At 44.7% G+C, this 27,803-nt stretch overlaps 1 protein-coding gene across 4 annotated transcripts in view; it reads right to left on the reverse strand.

Moving 5' to 3' along the window:
* CRTAC1 (cartilage acidic protein 1) overlaps nucleotides 1-27,803 on the reverse strand; it is a 152,764-nt gene that overhangs the window by 115,916 nt on the left and 9,045 nt on the right. For all 4 annotated transcript variants that reach the window (XM_040255155.1, XM_040255154.1, XM_040255153.1 and 1 more), the window contains exon 2: nucleotides 14,923-15,122. In XM_040255155.1, coding sequence (XP_040111089.1) covers nucleotides 14,923-15,122 — 200 coding nt within the window. The remainder of the gene's footprint in view (nucleotides 1-14,922; nucleotides 15,123-27,803) is intronic.

The following is a 27,803-nucleotide window of genomic DNA, read 5'->3' on the forward strand; positions in this document are numbered from 1 at the left end:
GAGTCTGACACGACTGAGCGACTGAACTGAACTGAACTGAACCTCCTTACCTAAGACCCTTTATCCATCCCTGAGACCCCTGCCTATTCCACTTCATTCATTAACTGAACACTGAGTATGATTTAGGTCCTATAGATTCACAGATAAAAAAGAGAAAGTTCTTGCCTTTAGGAGTCTGCAATCTAATGTGAGAGGGCAAATATTAAAAAGAATTCTTGATCAAAGTGTATATATAAAATATCTACTGTTAATTAAATACCATTATGATATTTCTTTGGTTTGAGTTCCCTCTTCAATATGATCGAGCTAGCAAAAATCCTTCAGAAACAGCTTAACACTAATCACAGATCATCAACTGCTCCTACATATTCTTGAGACTCTTCCCTCTGACTAGGCAACCATAGGATCGCCTTTGGGGCTAGGATGGTTATGCTCTGGTCTGCAACACAAAACCAGAGAGGGTGCTTGCTCTAGCAGGCAAGGAGGCTGCCTTGGTCTAAATGTACAAATCACTGTTTTGGTATTAGATGAGAAAAGTGGGTCTAGAAAAAATGAGGGGAGGAGGATTTGTTGAAGGTATGCAAGGTGTTCCCAGAACTGGAGAGGTGCAGGAGGTCCATAGGTTGGGGACCTCAGGGACAGGATTCATGGCCTTGATGTCCCTGGAATTCTCTCTTCTTTCTTGGTGTAACTTTTATTTCTTAGTTTCTTCCATGGTATGGGGGATGGGGATATATCCGTGGTAATTCTGGGATACAGTCTCACAAGTCATGATCCAAGAGCAAAGGTAGAGCTTTCCTTCTTAGACTCTGGATGGAAAATCTCAGATCAAGGAGCTGACTGGTGCTTCCCTGGTGGCTCAGTGGTAAAGAATCTGCCTACCAATGAGGCACAGGTTAGATTCCTGATCTGGGAAGATCCCATAGGCTGTGGAGCAACTCCGCCCGAGTGCCACAACTATTAAGCCTGTGCTCTAGAGCCCAGGAGCTGCAACTACTGAGCCCATGTACCCTAAAGCCCATGCTCCCCAAACAAGAGAAGTCACCACAATGAGAAGCCTGTGTGCTGCAACCTGAAAAAAGCCTGCACAGAAACCCAGCACAGTCATAAACAAATAAAATTATTTTAAAAAAGAAGCTGATTGGACCATCTTAGGTTACAGAGAACCTCAGACTAATCCCTAGTGATAGAAAAGGTACTTGGCAGCCCCAAAGGACCCTGTGATTAGAACAGTTCTCCAAAAGGAGAAGGAATGTTCTTCCCAAGAGAACCAGTAAAGACTGTGTGGAGGTTCAAAGAAAAGATCCTGCTACTCTATTCTGATGACCTTGCCAAACCAGTGCTGCTCTCCAGGGTAGAGCGCCAGGTAGACTCCTCGTTAGCCTGCTCATCCTTCCACTGCCCACTCGGGGCCAGTATATAAAGTGACCACAACACTAGGGCGTGTCAAAGGACACCGGGTAGTTGCCCATGACTTCCTGTTTAAAAAAGTTTATTTGTTTTTGGCTCTTCTGGGTCTTCATTGCTGCATGTGGGCTTTCTCTAGTTGTGGCAAGCTGGGGCTACTCCCTAGTTGTGGGGTATGGGCTCATCGCTGTGGTTGCTTCTCTTGTTGTGGAGCACAGGCTCAAAGGCACGCAGCTTCAATAGTTGTGGTATGTGGGCTTGATTGCCCTATGGCATGTGGAATCGTCCCGGACCAGGGATTGAACCTGTGTCCCCTGCATTGGCAGGCAGATTCTTAACCACTGAATCACCAGGGAAGTCCTGCCCATGACTTCTTATGGCTGTAATTCTATAAACAATACGGAGAGATAGCTGCTGAGGGAGAATGGGTCCTTTTTGATGTGTACAGTCACACATTTCCTTGATTGACATAACCAAACACCAGTGACCTTATGTGGTATCACTTACACTGGCAGTGGACTTTGGTCTTAACTCTCCCATGTTCCTCCTTTGAGGCACAGTCCAAGGGTTTGGCCTGGCTACTTGAGAGCATGTGGCTTATTGTACTTGCTTCTCTGCCCATAAGCACACATCCCTGTACTTCTCCATTTCACATGAAAGTATCCCATGTTACAGAGAAGTTTCTACTTTGCAAGAAGTAAATTAAAGCATCTCTGAAGAGCTAAGGAAGAGAATCTCTTAAATGGTACTTCTTTCAGCAGTACAAACCCTCCCAAAACTTCTTGGTAATAGAAAAATAAGCTCTGGAGATTCTAAACCTATTGACAACTCCAGACTTCTGTTTCCATCCATATGATAGATTGCTGAAAGACCTTATCACTACAAAACATGTAGGTTTTAGATAAAACATATTTTTAATGTATTACTGGGCACAAACTAATGAGAACTCTCCAAAAATTACCCCATCCCACAGATAAGTGAGCCAAAACTAGATCTGTCAGCAATGAGTGATAAACAAATGGGTTGAGCTGGCATCATGGTGAAGATGCTGAGCCCTAGAATCCTACACTGAATCCTGAATTAACTGCTGGAGGGACCCAGAGTGCTCCTAGGTCAAATGGACTCTCAAACCCCCAGCAGAGGTAACTATAAACCCTCTCTGGTAAAAAAAAAAAAAAAAATTCCAATTTAGGTCCACAGAGCTCCCACATTTTAAGATCAAGTAAATATACTGAGAAGGAAAGCCACTCCAAATAATCAGATGAAAAAAACAAATAAGAACATATTAAACTGCCAAGGACTGTAGATAACAGAATTGTCAAAACAGAATATATCTATGTAAGAAATGTTTAATGGAACAAGCGATGAAATAAATGAGTAAGCAACAAGGCACTATCAGAAATGGCTAGAGAGATTTGAAAAAGGATATGAAACCCCTAGATATGAAAAAGTTTTAAAAATGAAAATGCAACAATTTAGATGCAACTGAAGGAAGAATTAGTGAACTGGAAGTTATATCCAAAAAGTTACCCACCAGCATCACAGAGAGACAGGAGATGAATAATACAAAAAAGGTTAAAAGATTTAGAGGCTAAAATGAGAAAACATGATTTGTCTGAGTGGAGTCCTAGAAGGAGGGAGTAGAGAGAAGGGATAGACTTTCAAAAGATGATGGCTGAGAACCATTAAGAGCTGATGAGAGATACGAATTCTCAGATTCAGGAAGCACATGCTGGATTTAAAAACAAAATCAAACCAAACCTGTACCAATACGCATAGTGAAACTGCAAAATCTTAAAGACAAAAAAGAGGAACAAGAGACAGACCACCTACAAAAGAAAGACTAATAATGGGATCTCAGCAACAAGTGACAGGGGAGTAATAACTGTCAGCCTAAAACTTTTGAATGCAGAAAAATTATCTTTCAAGAATGGAGACACAAAAAACATATTTTTAGATTAAACAACAACTGAGAGATTCTACCAGCAACTGGCATTCAGTAAGGAACAGCTAAAATAGATATATTGGGAAGAAGAAAAATGATTGGAAGGTCTTTCTGAGATACAAGAAAAAAAATAAGCAAGCAAAATAATATAATTGGATAAGAATAAAAAACATTGACATTAGATAAAAAATAACAATAATTATAACTTATAGGGTTTGCAAAGGGCAAGACTAAAGTACTATATGTATACCAGGAAAGGGTGTTCAGAGATAAAGTGCACTAAAATAAAATCCATGTATTGTTATAGAAAGGCATTGATAATTTTAGAGTTCATTAAGTTAAAAATGTACCATAAAATCTCAAAGGGAACCACTAGAAGGACAGAAGTAGAGGGTATAAATCTCAAATCAGTAGAGGCAGAAAATCAGATTTCAACAAGAATCTCTACCTCACAACCAAAAAAAAAAAAAACCACCCTCCTAAATCAATCAATTTTTAAAAAGCAACAAAGGAAAAGAAGAGAAAGAAGCCTTCAAAACTTGGAAGTTAAAAAAATAATAAAAACAAGTTTAAACACATTAATGTTGCCATTAAATGGAATGGACTAATCTCATCAGCAACAGGTCACACATGGTTAAACGGTTGAGAAAAACGTAACTTACACTTATGTTGCATATAAGAACCATATAAAACATAAGGACTTTGGAGAATTCAAAGTAAAACTATGAAAAAAGATATCCCTGACAAATACTAGCAAAATAAAGATATAATATCAGGCTACGGCTGAAACTCCGGTATTTTGGCCACCTTATGCAAAGAGTTGACTCATTGGAAAAGACTCAGATGCTGGGAGGGATTGGGGGCAGGAGGAGAAGGGGACGACAGAGGATGAGATGGCTGGATGGCATCACCGACTCAATGGACGTGAGTTTGAGTGAACTCCGGGAGTTGGTGATGGACAGGGAGGCCTGGTGTGCTGCAGTTCATGGGGTCACAAGGAGTCGGACACGACTGAGCGATTGAACTGAACTGAACAATAACATCAGGCCAAAAAGCACAATTCGTGATGGGTGTGCTGTGTGCTGCGCTTAGTTGCTTGGCTGTGGCCGACTCTTTGCGACCCCATGGACTGCAGCCGGCCAGGCTCCTCTATCCTTGGGGATTCTCCAGGCAAGAATACTGGAGTGGGTTTTCATGCCCTCCTCCAGGGGATCTTCCCAACCCAGGGATCAAACCCAGGTCTCTCACATTGCAGGCAGATTCTTTACCAGCTGAGCTACTAGAGAAGTGATGGGTGAGGTTTTCATAATGATAATGGCTTCTATCACCAGGAAAATATAAGAATTCTTAAGACAATGCAATATATATGAATATCAAATCATTACATTTGATTTTCAAGCCTGAAACTAATATAATGATATATGTCAATTATATCTCAACTAAAGAAAAATTATAAACTGCATCTACTAAAGTAGCCCCAATATATACACACCAACAAAGAACTACAGAAATAAATAAACTACCATTATGATCTGAATAACACAATTAACAAACAATTTAACAGGCACATATATTGGGTTGGCCAAAAAGTTCATTTGTATGGAAAAACCTGAATGAAATTTTTGGCCAACCCAATAGAATAACTTTTCCGCCTTTCACTGTCTCTGACTCTCAGCAGATCTCTGGGTCTCAGTTTCCTCATCTGCAAAGTGGGGATGACACTATCTACAGTGCCTTCATGAAATCCAAAATATCATCAATGATAAGACATTATTTTTTTATGTATCTCTAGGAAAAAAAAAAAACCCTGCCTATAAAATGCAAGCTGTCAATTGTAGGTCACGTCCCAATTTTAGAGATGTAAAAATCACTAAGGGTAGGGGATTAAGAGGCAAAGACTACTATATATAAAATAAATAAGCTACAAGGATATGTTGTATAGCACAGGGAATGCAGCCAGTGCTTTATAATAACTATAAACAGTATAATCTATAAAAATTTTGAATCACTGTGTTGTAGACCCAAAACTAACATAACATTGTATATCAACTATACCTCAATAAAAAAATGTGAAAAAATATGTGAGTTAGACTCAATTAAATGCTACATATCATAGGGGCTGCTGTGATGGTTTAAAACGAGATGATGTAAGTAAAATACAAGACATAAGTTGCTTCCTCCCTCCACCCCTTCACAAGTTTAGTCTGCAAACAAGGGGAGAGCATGTAAAAATCGGAAGCAGGGAGTGTCTGCTTTTAGCTTCTTCACATCCGTGCATGTTTTGAAAAGCAACTGATTCCTCACAAGGAAAATGAAGTCATAACCACAGCATTCTTGAAAGAAGGTGACTCACCAGGTCAGTAGGACTGGTGAGAAGGGGTGCGCGAGGAAAAACACAAGAGAGGGAGGCAGGGGTCAGATTGGACCCCCTGAGCATAAGTGATTCTGGGAGTGCAAAGGGCACTTGTTCCAGAGAGAGGTGTGAGTTGAGTTTGGGGGAGGAGGGGGATGGGGGAGGCTAGGGACCTGGGGGAAAAAGGCCTAAGGGCTACAAGGGTGGGGAGGAGGGTTGGTCTGGGCTCTAGCCTGCTATGGGCCTGTACCTTGGGGAGTCTGGTGTGGGACCCGAGGGGCAAGGAAGACCTTCCAACCAGCCCACCACTTTTAAAGAAAAAAGAAATAGAAGAGAAATTAAAGGAACGTGACTGGAGACAGGGCATATATCCACTTTCTGAATGGATGAAAAATTCAGACTAAAAGTAGCTTTGCTGTTTTCAGCAGAGGCAATTTTAGTGTCTTAATTATATTACTATTTTGGAGAAGCTTTTTATAAATACTCTTCAATACTCTGTGAAAATCAGTTTTTTTTTGGTCAGAATGCTTTTTAAAAAAAAAAGTTAAGTTGAAATAAACAAATAAACAACAAAACCCAAATAAGCCTGAGGTTCTCTTCGACCCAGAGAGGCCTTTGCACCCTTGTTAAAGAGACCTAACCTATCCTTCTTGAGACCATCCAAATGCCACCTCTGTGATTCTCATTGGGAAGGACTCTCCACCTGCTCCAACCTCCTGGAACGTTTGCATCTCCCTGGGGGCACAAGTCACCTATGACTCACTGAAGTGAGTGTTTCTGTCTTCAAGGACAGTGAGATCTTTAAAAGCTCTGAATCCCTCTCTCAATTTCCAACCACCCATGGGACTGGGAGTCAAATGGTGAGCTGCAGGTTGAGTTAATGTGGTGGGTGGAGGGTCACCCAGGAACCAAGTGTAATTTTAGGGACCTGTTCTTAGGGAACTGTCACTGAATAGAAATAATACTAGATTATAGAAATAATAACACTTTGTTGGTGATATATCTCTTTTAAGTATGTTCTCTTATTCTTCTAAATAATATGTTTGTGGGTGGTATATGTCTCTTATTGCTGTGAAATTAGTAAAACAATACTATCAAAATGTTCATAGGTAATGGCCGTTACATCTCTGAGAAATATCACCTAGCACCTGACCTTTGACTTTCCAGGTAGAGCAGTGGTAAAGAACCCACTTTCCAATGCAGGAGACACAGAGACTCGAGTTCAGTCCCTGAGTTGGGAAGATCCCCCAGAGCCAGAAATTGCAATCCACTTACCCAACTCCAGTACTCTTGCCTGGAAAATCCCATGGACGGAGGAGCCTGGTAGGCTGCAGTCCATGGGGTTGCTAAGAGTCGGACACAGCTGAGCGACTTCACTTTCACTTTTCACTTTCATGCACTGGAGCAGGAAATGGCAACCCACTCCAGTGTTCTTGCTTGGAGAATCCCAGGGACGGGGGAGCCTGGTGGGCTGCCATCTATGGGGTCGCACAGAGTCGGACACGACTGAAGCGACTTAGCAGCAGCAGCAGCCAGTATTTTGCCTGGAGAACCCTATGGACAGAGGAGCCCGGCAGGCTACAGTCCATGGGGTTGCAAAGAGTCAGACACGACTGAGCACACACACGCACCTGACCTTTACCTAATGTATTAATGTTAGTTTCCCATTGTTGCTGTAACAAATCACCACAAACGTAGTGGCAAAAAACAATACAAACTGATTATCTGACACTTGGGTATGTTCCAACCCTGGTCTGTGCTGAAATGAGAGTGTTAGCAGAACTGCATTCCCCTCAAGAAGCTCTAGGGGTAAATCTCTTTCCTTACTTTTCCCAGCTTCTAGAGGCCACTCACGTTCCTTGACTCCAGGCCCCTCTCTCAGAGCCAGAAATGGTGGGTTGAGTCTCTGTCACATTGGATCACGAGGACCTCCTCTTCTGCCTTCCTTTTTTCACATTAAGGACTGTGATTACATTGGGCCCACTCAGATAATCCAGAATAATGTCTCTATCTCAAGGTCCTTAACTTGATCACCTCTGCGGAGTCCCTTTTGCCATGCAACGTCACATATTCATTGGTTCTGGGGTTTAAGCCATGGCCTTTGGAAGGCCATTATTCTGTCTACCACACCTTCTGACACCTTACTGTGTGTGTATGTGTGTGTGTGGCCAGTGTAACACAGTAAGGGCCTCAGTCCTCTAAGCTGTCAGGAGAGTCTGTGACTTGGAGTGGAGAGTGGAATTTTTGCCCATTGCTTCTGGCCACCAAGGGCTGAGGAGAAGGAAGCTCATTTATAGCACTGAGAAATCTCTGGAAAACCCGCCATGCACCGCTGAGTAACCTTTTTAGAGAAGTTTTAAGAGTGGGTTTTAAAGTCCTGGCTCCTGCTCCAGCTCATTCCTTGTTAGTATTCAAAATCAAGGGCATTCCATGCTTAACTATAGCAGAAGAGCTGGCACCCTGCAATCATTCTTCCATGATACTGATGACAATGAATCTTAGGGTTAAGGGTGACCCATTTAAGAAATATATTTTTGCAGAGGAAGCTTTAGAGGAGGCTTTTTAGCAGTTTGAATCAGAGTACTGAAGTTCCTCAATCCAATTTTTAACAACAGTGGCTTCTTTAAAGATGTAGAATAGGACTTTCCCCCTTCTTTATTACATCTAAACTGATAAAGTTCAGACCCTGGAACCTATGTGGCAGTACACATAGTAGGTGTTTGAATAGCTATTGATATCACAACCCCCCAAATCACCTTTTATTTCTAGGCTATGAATACACAGGAAAAGATTGAGATTGGAATCAAGATTCATTAAGATTTAAAATGTACATATTATTCCCGGCATTTCCACTTCTCGGTGTCCATCCCAGAGAAATATCTGCATATGTGGGTGAGGATGTGCAGCACAGCATTATCTGCAATGGTCACAGATTACAGTCAGCTTAAATAGCACCTGAGGAGTGGCAAAACAAATGCGGTACATCCACACAAAGTAAGTTAAAAAAGTTAAATGAGATCCACATGTTCGAGCAAAGAGTATGTTACACACGGAAGAAAAGCAAGTTTTGAAACAAAAGTTTGATACCCTTCAAAATTATATATTTTTAAAATAGATACATGTAACATAGAAATTTCCATAAATACCAACCTGGAAACAATTGCTATTCTGGACGAGAACTGGGATGAGCTTGGAATAGGGATGGGAGGTTGATAAAGATGGAATTTTTCTTTATCTATATTGCACGGATTCTTTTGCAAGAAAACATATTTGTGAAAAAAAAAAAAACAAACATATTTGTGCTATCAAAATGTAAAATGTATCTTAAACTTAAAAAGAACCTGAAATAATCTAACACTTCAGGTTGTCAAAACTGATGATCAAATCTATTACAATATTATATTTTATAAAAGTTAAGGCTAAAATTTCAAAAGTATTTTTCCTATTTTGTTAAAAGTATGTGTATATATATGTATATGTACATGAATGAGACATCTATCTACTCTATCTATCTACACATACTATATACATCTGTTGTTGCTGTTGTTGTTCAGCCACTAAGTTGTATCCCGCTCTTTGTGACCCCATGGACTGCAGAACAGCAGGCTTCCCTGTCCATCACTCCTGGAGTTTGCCCAAACTCATGTCCATTGAGTCGATGATGCCACCTATAGATACCACATATATCTATAGATGCTTGTAATAAAATCCATAAATGCTGCTTTGGTTAAATTATAGATAAATATATCATTCTTTATCATTGTTCTTATTACTTATAATGGCAAAAAATATCTCTCATATGATTATGACTAATCTGGTAATTGAATCAGTTTGCCTTTTAAGTAATTCAATTAATTTTAGTAAATTTTAAAAGTCTTCTGACATAGTTACAAAATTAAGAAAAAATGAAACGTGGGTTTACAATATGTAGCATCCCTTTAAATGAAACCCTTCCAAGTGTGAGGAATGCACTAAGGTTTTATCAAGTGGATGCTCTTTGTGTAGAAAAACTGATCTAAATCGTAATTTAAATTTTACAACCACTGCAATCTTTCCATTTGGGGAAAACTTCTTGGAAACTGACAGTGTAGAAGGGTTATCTCAGACCTCTGGGTATATCCCGGGAAGCAAAAGCTCCTCTGAAGGAATTGTGCAAGATTGACACCAACAGGGATCCTGTTCCAGACTGCATGAGACTGTAGATTGGGTGTTTAGTTCCACTGAGAAAAGGAGGAGCCACCAGGTTTTTTATTTACCCAGGGAACTCATCTCGAAGATCTTCAATGGTCTGTTCGTGCACCAATGTCTCCGGGGGTGATCAAATCCTCCCCTCACCCCGCAGGGAAGAGACTGTAGGCAGACCCGCAATCACGCACCTGCCGGCTAACAGATAAGCCCTCCACATGCGGAGGCACTCGCCCAGCTGTGGCGGAGGAGCTGAGCCGTCCCTCTCCCTCCCCCATCCCCGCAGAACAAAGGGCGGTCACTGTCTGCTCCTCCCAGGGTCTGAAGAAAGCACACGCCTTCCATCACAATTAACTTAAGACTCTGAAATACAACACAAACTCACCCACAACATGTTCAAAATCAATGCCATCAATACCCAGAATGAGGATACCAAAGAAGCAAAACAAAACAAACCTATTCAAAGAGTAAATACTCAAAGCAACAGGCTGGAATCAGTCATGCTACAAGGTCAACAAATCCAAGACAAGCTCAAGTACAGCGCATCTTATAAACTGAAGAGTTGGCCATTATCCCAGGGGTTGAAACGCAGATGCCTTCAGGGGCTGGCTAATGGAAAGGTCTACAAGATAATAGAGAGTGGGCCTCTCAGGAGCTGGACCCCAGGTACCCACATAAAGGCATTCACATTCCATTTTTTAAAGTTTCCATTCCCGCTACGTGATTCCTAAACAGCCTCTACCATCAAACAGAGAAGGAAACAGAGTTAAATATGGGTATATATTAGTCGCTCAGTCATGTCCGACTCTTTGTGACCCTATGGACTGTAGCACACCATGCTTCTCTGTCTGTGGGATTCTCCAGGTAAGAATATTGGAGTTGGTAGCCATTCCCTTCCCCAGGGTATCTTCCCAAATGACCCAGGGATGAACCCAGGTCTCCCACATTACAGGCAGATTCTTTACTGCCTGAGCCCCCAGGGAAACCCCAAATATGGGTGTGGGGTGGATGAAACTGAATAAAAGTCAGAATCAGAAACACCGCCAAGGACTCCATGGGGCATGAAAGGCAGAGCAATGATCCTAGCTGTCATTATTTGAACATAGTGACCACTTACCTGGTTTATATCTTCAAAGGTAATAATAGCAAGGCAAAAGTTAAAAGAAATGACTTACTAAGCTCAAATATGACGGGTTTAGATTAATCAGATTTTTTAACATAAGTAATTGAGCTGGATTATGAAAAGGTTGCACACATTCCCTTGAAAGGCTTTAAATAAACGGAGCCTCCAAAAACCATAGGTGTGACCTTACTGGAAGGCAAGGGGTGGACTGAATGACCTCCCAAGGTTCTGATTTAAATATGTCTGTATAGTCAACTCCTGGTTACCCAGCCCAAAGAAGAAAGACAGTGACAAATCATCCTGAGCTGAAGATAATAAAAAGTTATATTTGCCTTTGGAATGTATTTTGGTACTTAAATTAGAACGTGTCTTTCTGACGCTCTGAGAATTCACAATGCTTCATAACAGCCACAAAGAAGGCCTGACCTAGAGCTGGGAGGCTGCCCAATTTCGCCATCCTGCCCTCCATGCAACTCTTCTTTTTTGCTGGGGGTGCAAGCATGCATGCTAAGTTGCTTCAGTCTTGTCTGACTCTTTGTGGCCCTATGGATTATAGCCCTCCAGCCTCCTCTGTCCATGGGATTCTCCAGGCGAGAATACTGGAGTGGGTGGCCAGGCCTTCCTCTACGGGATCTTCCCGACCCAGGGATCGAATCTGCATTTCTATGCGGATTCTCATTGGCAGGCGGGTCCTTCACCACTAACGCCACCCGGGAAGCCCTTTGCTAGGGGTGAGCAGCACCATCTTTTAGAACGCCCAGCAATCCAAACTTTCTCAGTTAGGAGCCGCCTGGCTCCGTCTTTCCTTGAATTATGGTTGATTCAAGATGGTCTAGGTTGCTTTTCTGGAGGATGACTCCAAAGTGCTGCAGGCCCCACAGGAAGCAGCAAGCTGGACAAGGCTTGGACATCTACTCTAAACTGCCTGCGAAAGATGATCCAGCTTCTCTACCATAGACGACATAAAAGTAAATTTATTGGGTTCCTTGGAACAGAAAGTGAAAAAAGCTTCATTGGAAAGGAAGATGAGGGACTTCCCTGGTGGTCCAGTGGTTAAGAATCCTCAGTCCAGTGCAGGGGATGTGGGTTTGATCCCTGGTCAGGGAACTAAGATCCCACATTCCGCAGGGCAACAAAGCCCCCGTGTCACAGTTGGAGAGAAGCCCGAGTGCCACAATTAAGATCCTGCATGGGCTTCCCTGGTGGCTCAGAGGTTAAAGCGTCTGCCTCTAATACAGGTAGACCTGAGTTTGATCCCTGGGTCAGGAAGATCCCCTGGAGAAGGAAATGGCAACCCACTCCAGTATTCTATTCTTGCCTGGAGAATCCCATGGACGAAGGGGCCTGGTGGGCTACAGTCCATGGGGTCACAAAGAGTCGGACATGACTGAACGACTTAACTTATGCCACAACTAAGACCGGACAAATAAATATAAAGGAAAGGGGAGGGCTTCCCTGGTGGCTCAGTGGTAAAGAATCTGCCTGCCAGTGCAGGAGACATGGGTTCAACCCCTGGTCCAGGAAGATGCTACATACTGAGAAGCAGCTAAGCCTGGGTGCCACAACTATTGAGCCCCTGTTCTAGGGTCTGGGAGCTGCAACCACTGAGCTCACATGCTGCAGCTACGGAAGCTTGCACGCCCTAAAGTCCATGGTCTGCAACAAGAGAAGCCACAGCAGTGAGAAGTCCGTGCACTGCAACTAGAGAGTAGGCCCTACTTATCATAGCCACAGAGAAGCCCTCCAGCAATGAAGTCCCAGCAAAATAAAAACCAAACACAGAAATAAATGTTTAAAATTATTTAAAAAATAAAATAAAAGAAAGAGAACATGCAGTGAATGCCCAGCACTGGGAAAGCAAAAAGCAGGATGCTCAGGAGACGCAGTAACCATCCCTTGCACCTCAAAGGATGGGTGGGATGGAAATCTGAGCTGGTGGCCCACCGTCCAAGATGAAAGGAGAGCCTGCTCATCACAGTAACTTGTAGGGGCCCCAGAGGAGGGAAGGATGGGAAGCAGGGAAGTTGCCTCACTGTTCTTTGTCCTCTGTTGGCTCCCAGTGCCTACCAGAGGGAGGCTGGTGTCACCTGGCAGGAGGCAGGACCAACCAGAACATCTCAGGAGTGCCTCCCAGCCCCTCACCCAGAGACCCTGGTGCAGTGGCACAGGCTCCAGTTGGCAGGATTTGGCCAAGAAGACTCTTTTTGGATTTAGACAGTCACTGGACAGACACAGACCTGAACACAGACAAGCTGCCTGGCCCCAACCCTGCACAGGTAATAAGGGGATCGTTACAACCGTTTCTGTTTTTCCTTTTTCTATCACATTCTGCTCTTTAGTTTTTCCTTCTGATGTCCCAGAGCTGTGCTGTTACAATGAAATAAAGTTCAGTTCCTTGGGCACAGTAGCTATATTGCAAGTGCTCAACAGTCTCATGCCCGTGGACACTACATTGGACAGAACCAACACAGAACTTCTACATCACAGAAAGTTCTGTTTGTCAGCCACTAATCTAGACTTCCAGGAGAACCTAGAATCTAGGAATTTCTACTCTTTTGGGGGGTAGAATAAAAAAAGGAAGAAATGCACTCACGAAGTATCTTGTCTATACATCATTACCACTGATCCTCACCGTGTGTGGTAGGCGGGGGTAGATTTCAACACACCCATTTTACAGATGAGGAAAGTGGAGCTTTCCCCACTTTAAGTAATTTGCACATGGAACACAACTATTGGATAGGACAGGATTAAAACCAGGTTTTCTGGTTCCAAAGTCAACCCTTTCTACTGTTACATGCAACGGCTACAAATAACGTTACTTGCCATTTACTTTGTTCGGTGCGGCTATAAAAACTCCGGCCTTCCAGAATGAGGTTGACAGGCCCTTGTTGTGTTTTTATTGATTGGCTGATTTTTGAAGTGATAACTAAATTTTGTACAATGTACTTTAGCAGCTCTATAGTTAGAGAACCTCGGGGTTCAAATCCTGACTCATCCTCTTACTATTTACTTGATGGAGGGCAAGTCACTCACTGTCTCTGAACCGTAATTTCCTCTTCTTGTCTATTTACTTCATAGTGTTGTCAGGAGGATAAGACAGTGTATGTGAAAGGCTTAGCACAGTGTCTGGCACATATCTGTGCTCCATAAATAATGATTATTAGTGGCAACTGGCAGAATTTACAATGAACTGTCAGGCGCAATAGCCTGTTAAAGCTTTTAACAGGACAAGGAGGCACATTGCTATCCCCATTTTTCCAGATGATACATCTGAATCTCAGGGCACAAGGGGCTCACTCAAGGTCATGCAACTAGAAAGCTGTAGATCTAGGGCATGAACTCAAATCTTTTCTTGCTACACGGTGTTGCTTCTCAGGAGAGAAGGGAGCAGGGGTTAGAAGGCATGGTTTAGAGAGAGTTTAGCCATCCCTCTTCACCCCCATATTTCCCCCTTCTCTGAAACAGGCAATTAATGATTTCTTAATCTTGTATAAAATGCCGTGCAAAGGCAGCTCTGAGCATCCCCCTCTATCATAACTGCTACCCTCAAGCCCCTCCTATATAGAGATTCTACAGTCTCATTGGTAAGGAAGTAACACTGGTATAACTAAGGCAGCTGAAATATGAACAGAATGCCTTGAAGCACAGCATTCAGATCTTCTCTCTGGAAAGCCTGTGGATCAAACTGCTTTCTTCCAGTCTACCCTCCATCCCAATTCACTGCTACAGCAAAAGGGCAAGGATGCAGCCTCCCAGACCCCAGCTGAGCCCAGCCAAGACCCATGTGAGCGAGAATGCGCGTTGTTGCCAGCCATTGGGTTCTTGGAGTTATCTGTTATCTGTTATCTGGCCCTATTGTAGCAAAAGCTGACTGATATATCTGTCAAACTCAAGGTGGGAAGCACTTACCCAGCCACAACGATCTCAAAGTCCCCATCACGGTCCACATCAGTCACTGCCACTCCGTAGTTGAGCTGGGTGGGGTTGCTGTCATAGTCAGGGGGCAGGACTGAGTTGGTGACTGCCGTGAACATGGGTTCAGCCCGCTGGGACCCCTCAGTCAGGGGCAGAAACCACAGCAGCAGCAGGAATAGAAACACCTGGAACATCTGAAACCAGAAGTTACAAATGTTACTGACAGAAAGCAGCCCAGGAAAATCGAATCCCAGGTTGGCGCGGAAGTGCCTTTCTTCCCGCTTCCTGGAGGGCTTGGCAACCCCTTGGCAACAACCTAGGCTGCCACTTCTCCACAAGACCCGTCCTGGCTATGCTCTTTCAAACTGTGACCTGCCCCCATCACTGAGGTCACCCTTATGCTCCTCTGCCTTTTCGTTTTCTACAGCATCTATCACTGTATAACATGCCAGATGACTTCCTCATTCATCTTGTTTTACTATTTAGTGTCTATCTCCCTCAGCTAGAACATAAGCTCCACCAGGGCAAGGATCGTTGTTTGTTTTGTTCATGGATGTACATCAAGCCAAGGACAGTGTCTGGCACATAAGAGTCACCCAACACATATTCGGGAGGGAAGGAAGAATGGAGGAAGAAATACACATGCATCTTTCATGCTCTGGGAGAAAGAAGAAAACAACAGATCTCAGATGATCCAGGGACAGGTGAGACCTCCATGAGGGTCCATGTCTAGAACAATAGCAGAGAAAGTAAAGGATTATCCTTGTGTGCGACCGACCCCGGAGGTAGCCCAGCCAGAATCTGTGACTTGGAAGGTTCCCCTGCCAAGGTCCCTCCCTAGGGCCACTGGCCGTCACCTCCAGACCAGGAAGCAGTCAGTTATGGAATGTATCCCAGCAGGAACTGGCGGGCGGCACATCATTCACTGGGAGAAATTAAACCATTGTGTGTGTTTTATTATAAATTAATTATGTATAATCCATTGTATAATTCATTATTATATCTCTAACATAACTCAGGGTGTTGCCAAACAGCCTGGGGCTACGGGAGCTGGTGGCAGCCACCCAGGAGACAAATGAGAATGGCCAAGTGGAAAGACTCCACCCTCTCCTTGCGTGAGCAATGAAGACACTTAGAACACTAGAGACGGCACCACCCTGAGATGCTGCCTGCAGGCTTAGAATCAGAGCTCGCAGAGTGTTCCAAAGGCTCCCTTGGGACAAGTCCTACGAAGTCTGCACAGGTCCAGTCTCACAGGCAAAGCAGTACCTTCAGAGGGCGGCACACCTCTTCCTGATGGAGCTTTTCCTGCTGGCTTGTCAGTGTGTCTGGCAGCCAAGAGCAAGGCTGAGTGAGGCTGATGTCTTAATGAAGAGAGGATCTGAAGACTGACTCCCCAGATGGAGACAGACACTCCTGCCAGCATAGGAGCTTTCTCCAGTTCAGAACCCAGAGATCAAAATGAAAGGCCCAGGCACTGTCTTCAGAGCTAAACGTGATTCAGAAGCCCCTCTAATGCCTCACTGGAGAGGCTGGAGAGAGACCCAGGGGCAAGGCTCCAACTGCAGCGTAGAAACTAACCTCGGTGAGCCTTCCTGGGAAGGAAGTTCTGGCACCTTGTTCAGAGGGCGCATGCTGGGCGCTGCACTATCAGATGAGGTCAGTCCCAATTACAGAGATGTCTGAACGTGACAGCGTCATCTACTGGGCTGTCTAATCACCAAAGGCAAACACATCACTCTGAGAGTTCTGCGTCTTGGCAAGATGTTTGGTTGGATAAAGGGAACTCATAATTGGATTAATGAGCAGCTGGGGTGGGGTGGGGTAATGAGAAGCTAAAGAGTATTTAATAACCAGTATAAACATGTTGACATGTAGGGTGGATCTGAAGGTCACAGGGCTTTTCAAGGTATGAACTCTAGTGTAGGGGTGGCAAATGAGTTTCAGCTTGACAGCCAAACTGATGGGCAGTAGCTTGAAAGAGTAGCTTGAAAAGCTTACAACATTTGCAATGGACATGGAAGGAAAAGCCGTAATGAGCATGCCTTCTAGAAGATCTTAAGTTCTTCCTAGCACCGTACCTGAAAATAGGGTCACTGCCACCAGGGAGTGGTAGGTCATATAAGGGTCCTATTAGGGTCATATAAACATCAGCTAGAGATTTTCTAATGAAGGCCATGAAGGGCACAAATCTAGCCTCTTGATTTATCTTTTTTTGAAAAGTAAAAGCTTTAATTAAAGGAGCCATCTGAAAGAAGTAGCTACTCTGTGTTATCCATTTCCATATAAATAACCTAAACCTGGGCTTCCCAGGTGGTTCAGTGGGTAAAGAACTCAACTGCCAATGCAGGAGACATAAGAGACCCAGGTTTGATCCCTGGGTCAGGAAGATCCCCTGCAGAAGGGCATGGCAACCCACTCCAGTATTCTTGCTGGGAGAATCCCCATGGACAGAGGAGCCTGGCGGGCTACAGGCCATGGGATTGCAAAGAGTTGGACACAACTGAAGTGCCTTAGCACACACACAGCCTAAAGCTAGATTAAAAAGAAATAACACACCTATGGGCTGACCTCTATTTTGCTTGATGGCCTTGAGCAAGTCATAGCCTCACTGGGTGCCAGCTTTCTTCTCCAAAATGAGGGTTTGGGAGTAGATCTCTAAAGGTCCTTTCTGGCTCTAAAATTCTATGATGGATTAATTAATATTTTTTAGAAGCAGGCCTTTGGCAGTTTTTCTCCCCAGCTTTTTCCATAAACTTCAGACCAACCTGTGTGGTCTTGCTTTCTGAGCATATTATTAATAAATATAATTTGAGCCAAACAGCTTTTCAGCGGAGCTCTATAGCAGTTTCCTTACAGGGGCCAAGGCCAGACAGGAACCGGCCATCATTAGCGTGGAAGTGAATGCACCAAGCAGGGGCAGACCAGTGGATGGTCTCCCCCTGGGGGGTGGGCTGCGAGTGGAGTGGGGGGAACAGGTCCTTTATTTTTCATTTTTCTGCTATGCCAAAGGCTCTTAGTGTACCCGCCAGGGCTGCTCAGCACCAGTTGAAAGTTAGAGGGTCAGCTGAGGGCCTGCTGGGGAACAGGTATAGCAGGAAACTTAGGAAAAGCCCTGGCAAATATTCACCCTCGATCTCAGGCCTCAGATGAAGGAAATCACTGAAATGCTCCTCTATACCCTGGCTGCTCAGTGGTCCCCAGACCAGTAGCATAAGCATCAGCTAGGAGTTTCTTAGATATGCAGAGTCATGGGCCCTCCCCCAGACTTAATAAATCAAAATGTGCATTTTAACAAGATTTCAGGTGGTCTAAATGCATATTAAAGTTTGAGACACACTGCTCAACCTTAGCTGTATAATGAAATCACTTGAGGAGCTTTAAAAAATACACGTCTGAAAATAATTTCTTGGCTATGACACCAAAAGCACAGGCAACAGAAGAAAACATAGATTAAATGGACTACATCAAATTTTAAACTTTTGTGCATCACAGGATGCTATCAATAGAGTGAAAAGGCAACCTACAGAATGGGAGAAAATATTTGCAAATCATATATCTGATAAAGGACTAATATCCAAAATATATAAAGAACTCTTGTAACTCAACAACAACAAAAGAACCCAATTCAAAAGACCTGAATAAACATTTCTTCAAAGAAAATACACAACTGGTCAATAAGTACAAAAGAAGATGCTCAATGTCACTAACTAGGGAAATGCAACTCAAACCCATAATAAGATAACATTTTGCATCCATTAGAATGGCTATAATCAAAAAACCAGAAAATAACAATTGTTGGTGAGGATGTGGAGAAATTGGGACCCATATGCATTGCTGATGGGACTGTAAAATGGTGCAGCTGCTGTGGAAAACTGCTGCGCAGCAGCAGTTCTTCAAAAAAGTCCAAAAAACAATTACCATGTGATCTAGCAATTCCATTTCTGGGTATATACCCAAAAGAATTGAAAGAAGGGACTCGAACCGATAATTGTATACCCCAGTTTGTAACCGTATTATTCACCATAGCTACAAGCACATTACAGGAGCCCAAGTGTCCATCAATCTACATGTCCAAAGTGTGGCAAATACCTACAATGGAATATGATAAGCCTTAAAAAGGAAGGAAATCCTGACACATGCTGCAACAGTAATGAGCCTAGAAGACATCATGCTGAGTGAAGGACGCCAGTCACAAAAGACAAATGTGGTCTGATTCCACTTCTGCCAAGTGTCTGGAATAGTCAAATTCATTGAGGCAGAAAGTAGATGGTGGTTACCAGGGGCTGGGAGGAGAGGGGAATGGGAAGTTAGTGTTTAATGGTTATGGAGTTTCAGTTTGGGAAGATGAAAAGTTCTGGAGATGGATGGTAGTGATGTTTGCATGACAACAAGAGTGTATTTAATATCACTGAATCAAATACTTACAAATGGCCAAACAGTAAAATTTTACGTTATGTATATTTTACCATAATAGAAAAATACTTATGCCTGGGCTTCAACCCAAGGTATTCTCACTTACTTGGTATAAGATGCAGTGGGGGCATCAGAACTTTAGAAGCTCCCTATATGATTCTAATTTGCAAAATTTGAGAAACACAGTTTTATACCAGGGCTTTGGTGCTTCTCAAACGTTCAGTTCAGTCGCTCAGTTGTGTCTGACTCTTTGCAGTCCCATGGACTGCAGCACGCCAGGCTTCCTTGTCATTCACCAACTCCCAGAGCTTGCTCAAACTCATGTCCATTGAGTCAGTGATGATATCCAACCCTCTGGTTCCGTTCTCCTCCTTCCTTCAATCTTTCCCAGCATTGGGGTATTTTCTAAGGAGTCAGTACTTTGCATCTGCTACTGCTAAGTCACTTCAGTCGTGTCCGACTCTGTGCGACCCCAGAGACAACAGCCCACCAGGCTCCCCCATCCCTGGGATTCTCCAGGCAAGAACACTGGAATGGGTCGCCATTTCCTTCTCCAATGCATGAAAGTGAAAAGTGAAAGTGGCCAAAATATTCAGGACTGACTTCCTTTTGACTCTCAAGAGTCTTTTCCAATACTGCAGTTCAAGAAAGCATCTATTCTTTGGCACCCAGCTTTCTTTATGCTCTAACTCTCACATTCATACATGACTACTGGAAAAACCATAGCTTTGACTAGACAAACCTTTGTCGGCAAAGTAATGTCTCTGTTTTTTAATATGCTGTCTAGGTTTGTCATAGCTTTTCTTCCAAGGAGCAAGTGCCTTTTAATTTCATGGCTGCAGTCACCATCTGCAGTGATTTTGGAGCCCCAGAAAATAGTTTCTCACTGTTTCCATTGTTTCGCCATATCTTTGCCATGAAGTGATGGGACCAGATGCCATGATCTTAGTTTTCTGAATGTTGAGTTTTAAGCCAGCTTTTTTACTCTCCTCTTTCACCTTCCTCAGGAGGCTCTTTAGTTCCTCTTTGCTTTCTGCCAAAAGGGTGGTGTCATCTGCATATTTGAGGTTACTGATATTTCTCCTGGCAATCTTGATTCCAGCTTGTGCTTCATCCAGCCCGGCATTTTGCATCATGTACTCCAGATATAAGTTAAATAAGCAGGGTGACAATATACAGCCTTGACGTACTCCTTTCCCAATTTGGAACCAGTCTGTTGTTCCATGTCCAGTTCTAAATATTGCTTCTTGAACTGCATACAGATTTCTCAGGAGGCAGGTAAGGTGGTCTGGTATTCCCATCTCTTTAAGAATTTTCCAGATTGTTGTGATCCACATAGTCAAAGGCTTTGGTGTAGTCAATAAAGCAGAAGTAGATGTTTTTCTGGAACTCTCTTGCTTTTTTTGATGGTCCAACAGATGTTGGCAATTTGATCTCTGGTTCCTCTGCCTTTTCTAAATACAGCTTGAACATCTGGAAGTTCTCAGTTCATGAACTGTTGAAGCCTGGTTTGGAGAATTTTGAGCATTACTTTGCTAGCGTGTGAGATGAGTGCAATTGTGAGGCAGTTTGAACATTTTTTGGCATTGCTTTTCTTTGGGATTGGAATGAAAACTGACCTTTTCCAGTCCTGTGGCCACTGCTGAGTTTTCCAGATTTGCTGGCATATTGAGTGCAGCACTTTCACAGCATCATCTTTTAGGATTTGAAATAGCTCAGCTGGAATTCCATCACCTCCACTAGCTTTGTTTGTAGTGATTCTTTCCAAGGTCCACTTTTCTTCACACTCCAGGATGTCTGGCTCTAGATGAGTGATCACACCATCATGGTTATCTGGGTCATTAAGATCTTTTTTGTACAGTTCTGTGTATTATCGCCACCTCTTCTTAATATCTTCTGCTTCTGTTAGGTCCATACCATTTCTGTCCTTTATCGAGCCCATCTTTGCATGAAATGTTCCCTTGGTATCTCTAATTTTCTTGAAGAGATCTCCAGCCTTTCCCATTTTATTGTTTTCCTCTATTTTTTTGCATTGATCACTTAGGAAGCTCTTGGAGGAGGTCGCCATTAGCCCCACCATAGACCTGCCGAGCAGACGACCCACAAACTGCAGAACAATTATACCAAAGAAATTCTCACACTGTTAAGAAAGTTCTAGGACCCACAACAGATTTCCCAACCTGGGGATCCAGCAAAGGGACTGAGAACTCCCAGCTTTGACTCTGGAGGCCAGAGGTATTGATTATAGGACTTCCACAGGACTGGGGAAACAGACTCTTGGAGGGCACAAACAAAACCTTGTGTGCACCAGGACCCAGGAGAAAGGAGCAGTGTCCCCACAAGACACTGAGCCAGATGTGCCTGTCTGCGTCCAGGAGTCTCTGGTGGAGGCGTGGGTCAACAGTGGCCTGCTGCAGGGTCAGGGGCACTGAATACAACAGTATACAGTGGGCAAAAGTCCTTTTGAAAGAGGTCTCAAACTTTAATATGTACTATATGAATCACCTACAAGTCTTGCTGAAATGCAGATTCTGATTCAATTGATCTGCAGGAGGGCCCAAGAATCTATATTTTGAATAAGCTCCCACGTGATTCTGAGGGTCCTGGTCCATAAACTACACATTTATGGTCCATAAGCCATACACATATACTATAGTGATTAGTTTAAGAAACTTCTCTGCTTCTAGATCTAGACACTGAAACCAATCCTAGGGCTGCAGGCTTATTGATCATTAGATACTTGAAGTACTAGGTATCTTCAGTGCAAAGTGAAATTACCACAATTGATAGGGAGTGACAAAGAGAGATTCTGACTTTAATTCTGACAAAGAATTGAGACAAAGGAAAAGGTTAGAACTGGAGTGGTGGCAGGGGCAGGGGATGTCGTCAGGTCTAGTAGGCAATGCTGCTGCTGCTAAGTCGCTTCAGTTGTGTCCGACTCCATACGACCCCATAGACAGCAGCCCACCAGGCTCCCCCATCCCTGGGGTTCTCCAAGCAAGAACACTGGAGTGGGTTGCCATTGCCTTCTCCAACGCATGAAAGTGAAAAGTGAAAGAAGTCGCTCAGTCGTGTCCAACTCCTATTGACCCCACGGACTGCAGCCTACCAGGCTCCTCCATCCATCGGATTTTCCAGGCAAGAGTACTAGAGTGGGTTGCCATTGCCTTCTCCCTAGTAGGCAATAGACAGCTATTATTAATGGCCAGAGCCTAGAGAAAATGGGGTATGGGCAGGAATTTGCAAGCCAAAATAAATAAGCAGGCCAGTGTGTTTCCCCAAACCCAAACCATCATGGTATAGAGCACTCGGAGGCACTTAATGTTTGTTAAAAGGAAGAAGGAAGGACTCTGTCCAAATGATAATGTGAATCAGCAGAAACTGCTTGCAACTTGTTATACAGTTATTTTGAAACTGTTCTTTCCCCAAAGCAGTGCTTCTTAAACTGTAACATGCTTACGAATCACCTGAGGATCATGGTAAAATGCAGATTCTGATTTGGTGGGTCTGGGGTGGGGCCTGAGATTCTGCATTCTAACAAGCCTTCAGGTGATGCTGAGGCTGCTGGTCCCAAGACTCTACTTTCAGAAGTAAGGCTCTAGACTGATGATTTGAAACCCTGGCTGCCCAGTCAAATCACATGGGGAGTTTTTAGAGATAGGTTGCTGCTCAGATCCTTTACCCCAGTTTCTGGTATAACTGGTCTGGGGCAGGACTCAGGTGCCACATACTGCATTTTTAGAAGCTCCCCTGATTATGTTAATGGTTCTGCACCCAGATTCTCAGCCTGGGCTGAGAACCACTACCCTAGACTCGTGGTCCCCAGATGGGAGTGTAAGCTGCAATCGGAGTTGAAGTGAAAAATGTTTCTGCTACCAGAATTCATCACCAGCTTGTTGAGGTCTATCAAGAAAATCTATTTAGCCAGAGAGTATCATAGGAGGAGGCAGGATATGGAGTTTGGGGAAGAAAGCAGAGCAGGATGGTACTGCCTGGAGCAGAAGGCCAGCAGGTGCTGGGTGACCCTACATTTTACATGGCTGGCTCAGAAACCTCCTGTCACACCACTGTGAACATCTCAATCTTCTAGAAGAACATGGAGAAATGCTAAAAATAGAATTTTAAAAAGTAGGTTGAATTGAACGTCTTTTGCTTTCTTGAATGCTGTGTATCAAGCACCTACTATGTATCTACAGGCAGGAGTGGCATTAAGTAGTAACTGATATAAGTGCAACGGGAGGATCCGGGGGCAGCATAGCCCAGGGAAGGTGAGGATAAGTACCAAGGGTAGAGTTTGGGCAGAGGGCACAGGGCATAAGCACCCAGGCTGTTCCTGCAGGGGAGGAGGGAGGAGGGAGCAAAGAGGGGTCTTAACAAGGGTGAGAGGCGGTAGGACTTGTGTTTCAGGCAGCAGGAAGAATGGCTTTGTAATAATCTCTTAAAAATGTTCTATAAGCAAATGTCTTGAACAATCCTCAGTGAGATAGAGAAAAATAAATAAAGAGTAGAGTCAGGGGCCCGGACTTGAACCTCAACTCCACCAGAAACTAGCAGGCGACCTTGAGCATGTTCCTTAATTTTTCTGATTTCAAGTGTCCTCGTCTGTAACATGGGAATCCTATGACGTGCCGTGGGTTTAAGGGTAAGTGAGCTAGGGAATGCCTCTTGGAGGCCAGGCTCACTGCTTCTTTTCTCACTGTTCACACAGATAGCTTTAAGGCTAGGCAGTCTTTAGACATTGGCTGTAGGTCACATGCAGCCAAACTCAGTTTTCTGCGGCCTCGGGACTTTCCTGAATTGGGTCTGAAAACTGGTAACCAAGCAACCTAGATCTCTGATGTGGGGTCAGGCAGCTGTGGGGAGAGGCTTCCAGGGCAATTTTTAGGGCAAGCAGTTTTTCAGCAATGATCGCAAGCACCAAGGACACTGCCCTGAGCTCTCACAAAAGCAAGAGCCCGGAGTGCTTCAGATGTGGGAACCAGTGGGGAGCACAGGGCCTTTCCAGAAGCTGCAGGAGAGCAGAGGCTTGAGGAAGAGAAGCAGCCGTAGAGCACTCCACCCTGCATGGGCTGGGCCACCAGGGACCCACAGAGACTCACTAAGGAGCGCCTGGGACTGAGGCATCCTTGGAGGAGAGCTTGGGGAGCTCACTGACCCATAGTGACACTTCCTGTGCGGCCCCCCCACCCCCGCTACCCTGCTCCATGAGCTGGGGACTGTGCTCCGTGCCCAGGTCCCAGGAAGAAAGCTGGTCAACATTTGCAGTACAGGGGGAGGGGTGCTGTGGAGGAAGGGGAACAAAGATATCTAGATTAGACACGTGGAGGAGAAGAAGAACATTTCCACGCAGGTAGGGTGGTGTAGCTGAGCGGTAAACGATGCTAAGTTAGCTGAATCAGGAGAAGCAGGAGGAGACGAGAAAGAAGACATTAGACTCCTCAAAGTCTGGAGAACCAGATGTCACCCCAACCTGTTCTCCTAGCACTGCCTATTTAGAGGTCCCACATTCTGGGCACTCATTTTTCCCTCTTCGGGTTCCCATCCAGAGGACCTTCCATTGGCCAAGAGCACCAGTTCTCAACCAAGGGCAATTTGCCTCTCGTGCCCTCAGTATCTGGCAATGCCTGGACACATTTCTGGTTGCCCCAACCAGGGAAGGGGGTGCTATTGGCACCTAGTGGTAGAGGCCAGGGATGCGGCTGGCAGTGGATAGGACAGCCCCCTACAGCAAAGAATTATCTGGCCCAGCATGTCATAATGCTGGGATTGAAAGCTCCTGGACCAGCCCATCATTCCTCTTCTCCAGGGGGCCTTTCCTGCCTGCCCTTCCCACTCCCCACCACCTCGATACCCTCCCTCCTATGGGCTCTCTGCTCTTTCTACCTGTTGCTACTCTGAATGCCTACCCCTGTATCATGTCTCTTCCCTCGTGGACCGTAAGCTCCTTGAGGTCAGAAGCCATGCCTCAGGCATCATTTCTAACCTGGTCCTTAACATCTGCAAAATGCTTGAAGATTGGATATGTATATGACTATAAACTGAGAGGTTTTGCATTTGGAAAGCAGTGTTTAAAAAGTCAAAGAACTCTATCAGGGTCCCTAGACAAATCAGCAACAGAAGCCAGTCTATACCTCAAAGTCTGACAGTCCTGTGAGTTCCACTGAACGTTTGGCAGCCACCACAGGACTGGAGCACCTGGTGGGCCTGGACTCCATCTCCTGAGAGGCGTTCATTCATTCGAAAAACACTTATCAGTAGCAATAGCATCCTTGCTATCGCCATTACCTTCCAAGTACTGACTTTGTTTGCCAGGCACTGTACATGCATTCTCTCATTTCATTTCCCATTTTAGAGACCCGGAAGTCCAAGCAGTTAATAATACTCATTAAGGACCTATGCCACCTTGTGCGTGAGGCTGGGAGACTCCATTTGTCCTCTCACTTGCAGAAACACCATTTCATTAGCCTGCTGGTCTCTCTGGCGCCTCCCAGCCTGGTTCCCCTGAGTTTTCATCTGCCTCTTTCTGGAGTAGGACCAAGTCTCTTCCTGTAAGTGCAGCCGCAGGCAGCATCAGGAGCTCTCTCCAGGTAGAGGGAAGGAAGAGGAAGCCTTATATTTTCATGGTGCTGGGGAAGATGCATAGGGCATAGAGGTGCAGAACGGCTGGCATTTGTCTTCCAGGCTAGCAAGGCAGAAGAGGGGACAGGGGACAGCATGGAGAAATGCCAGTGACTGAGGCATTAGAATGTATGCTCCGCTGGGGCAAGAACTTTACTTTGTTCTCAGCTGTTTTCTCAGTGCTCGGACAGTGCCTGGCAGAGATGCGCGAGGCCAGGAAGTGAATAACTGAGTGAGTGACCGCATGGCAGCCCCTGTCTTTCCCTCCACTGAGGCCATCTTTCCAACATGTCTCTCCAGCAAGGTCATCCCTAACCCTTTGGCTGCACATGAGGCATCCACAGCCTCTTCCAACCTCCTAGCTGCACCCTTTCTCAGTGTCTGTCCCACCCCAGCCACACCGAGCCCCCTAGGGCTGCATGACCCTGCTCGGCCGCCGTGCACACGCTGGCTCCTCAGCCTGGAATGCTTTCTTCACCTTGTCCCTCTGGCCAGTCCATCAGCGCCTCTCTCTTAGGCCTTCCTTGGCAGCCCCAGGCAGATGCTTGCTCCTTCCACTGTGTGTTCCCATCTCACTTGGTTTAAGATCAAGTGAGAAAGACCGTTTAGTGAAAGAGATTATTTAGTATAGTGTCTAAGAACATCAATTCTGGAGCCAGTTGGCTTGGACATAGATCCTGGCTCTGACACATTCTGGCTGTGTGACCTTGGGCAAGTTACTTAACTTCTCTGTGCCTTTGTTTCCTCATCTGTAAAAGAGTAACAATAGTGGTACCTACCTTCTAAGGTTACTATGAGGATTAAAGGAGATTATCCACATAAGGGGTTGGAGCAGTGCCTGGTATATAGTCAATGGTAGGTAAGTGTTACTATTAATACTACTCATTCCTCATATAGTACTTGTTATAAGAAATTGCAATTTAAAAAAATCTCTGTTTGCTTGTGTACAGGGTCCCATGAATTAGCCTGAAGAGTGATGATCAGCTCCCAGACTTACAAGCAGGGCAAGATGAGAGTAAGCAGGGAGCAGTTAACAAGTACTACCGCTAATCAGCTGAAGGATAAGGGGGGCAGAACCTTGACAGTGTGGATGGCAAGACTGGGCAGCTTTGAGAGAGATTTGTGAAGTAGATTGACTCAGTGATCCAGAAGTTGTGAAAAATGAGGAGGAAGCAAGAACCAAATACGACGCCAGATTTCCAGATTGAGTGTTGGGGTTTGAAAGGGTCCAGTGAACAGCATCCCACTTCCCTCCCTGTTCATATTCAGGATTAGTGAAGGGGAAGAAAGGCGAGGAGGGGAGGATACAGGTGGGGCTCAGACAGAGATTAAAAAGCCACCATCATTACAGATACAGCTGTTTGGAAGGCCAGGCTTTGGAGTGGGGTCCAAGGTGCTTGCTGGTGTACTTGTACTCTCCTGCAGCCCTCCCTGTGGGTAAGGGTGGGCTTGAGCCTGCCTGGCTAAGCTCAGCACGTGGCAGAGAGTAGCATGTGCAGGGAGGTAAGTCCAGAAAGGGCTCTCTATGCCCAGTTCTCCCAAACTGACCCATCTGAGGAGTCCTTGCTCCAGCCCTTCGGAGGGGGGAGTGGGGAAAGGAGGGAGGGCAGAGATGATGCCCTGGTCCCGGGGTTCTCAGTCTCAGCATTACCGATGTGCTGGGCCAGACAATTCTTTGCTCACGTGGAGGCAGCAGTTGGAGCCTGCAGAGCTTGCCTGTCTCAGAGTGAGGAGCGGGAGGTTTGAAGTCATGATCAGACAGGTTTAGAAATGGCATTTTAGATTTGGAGCAGCAGTGTGCAGGGCCGCTAGGCTGGCCATGTTTCCAAACAGTGAGTGAG

The sequence above is a fragment of the Oryx dammah genome, unplaced genomic scaffold (assembly GCF_014754425.2).
Source record: "Oryx dammah isolate SB20612 unplaced genomic scaffold, SCBI_Odam_1.1 HiC_scaffold_14, whole genome shotgun sequence".
NCBI classification, from domain to species: domain Eukaryota; kingdom Metazoa; phylum Chordata; class Mammalia; order Artiodactyla; family Bovidae; genus Oryx; species Oryx dammah.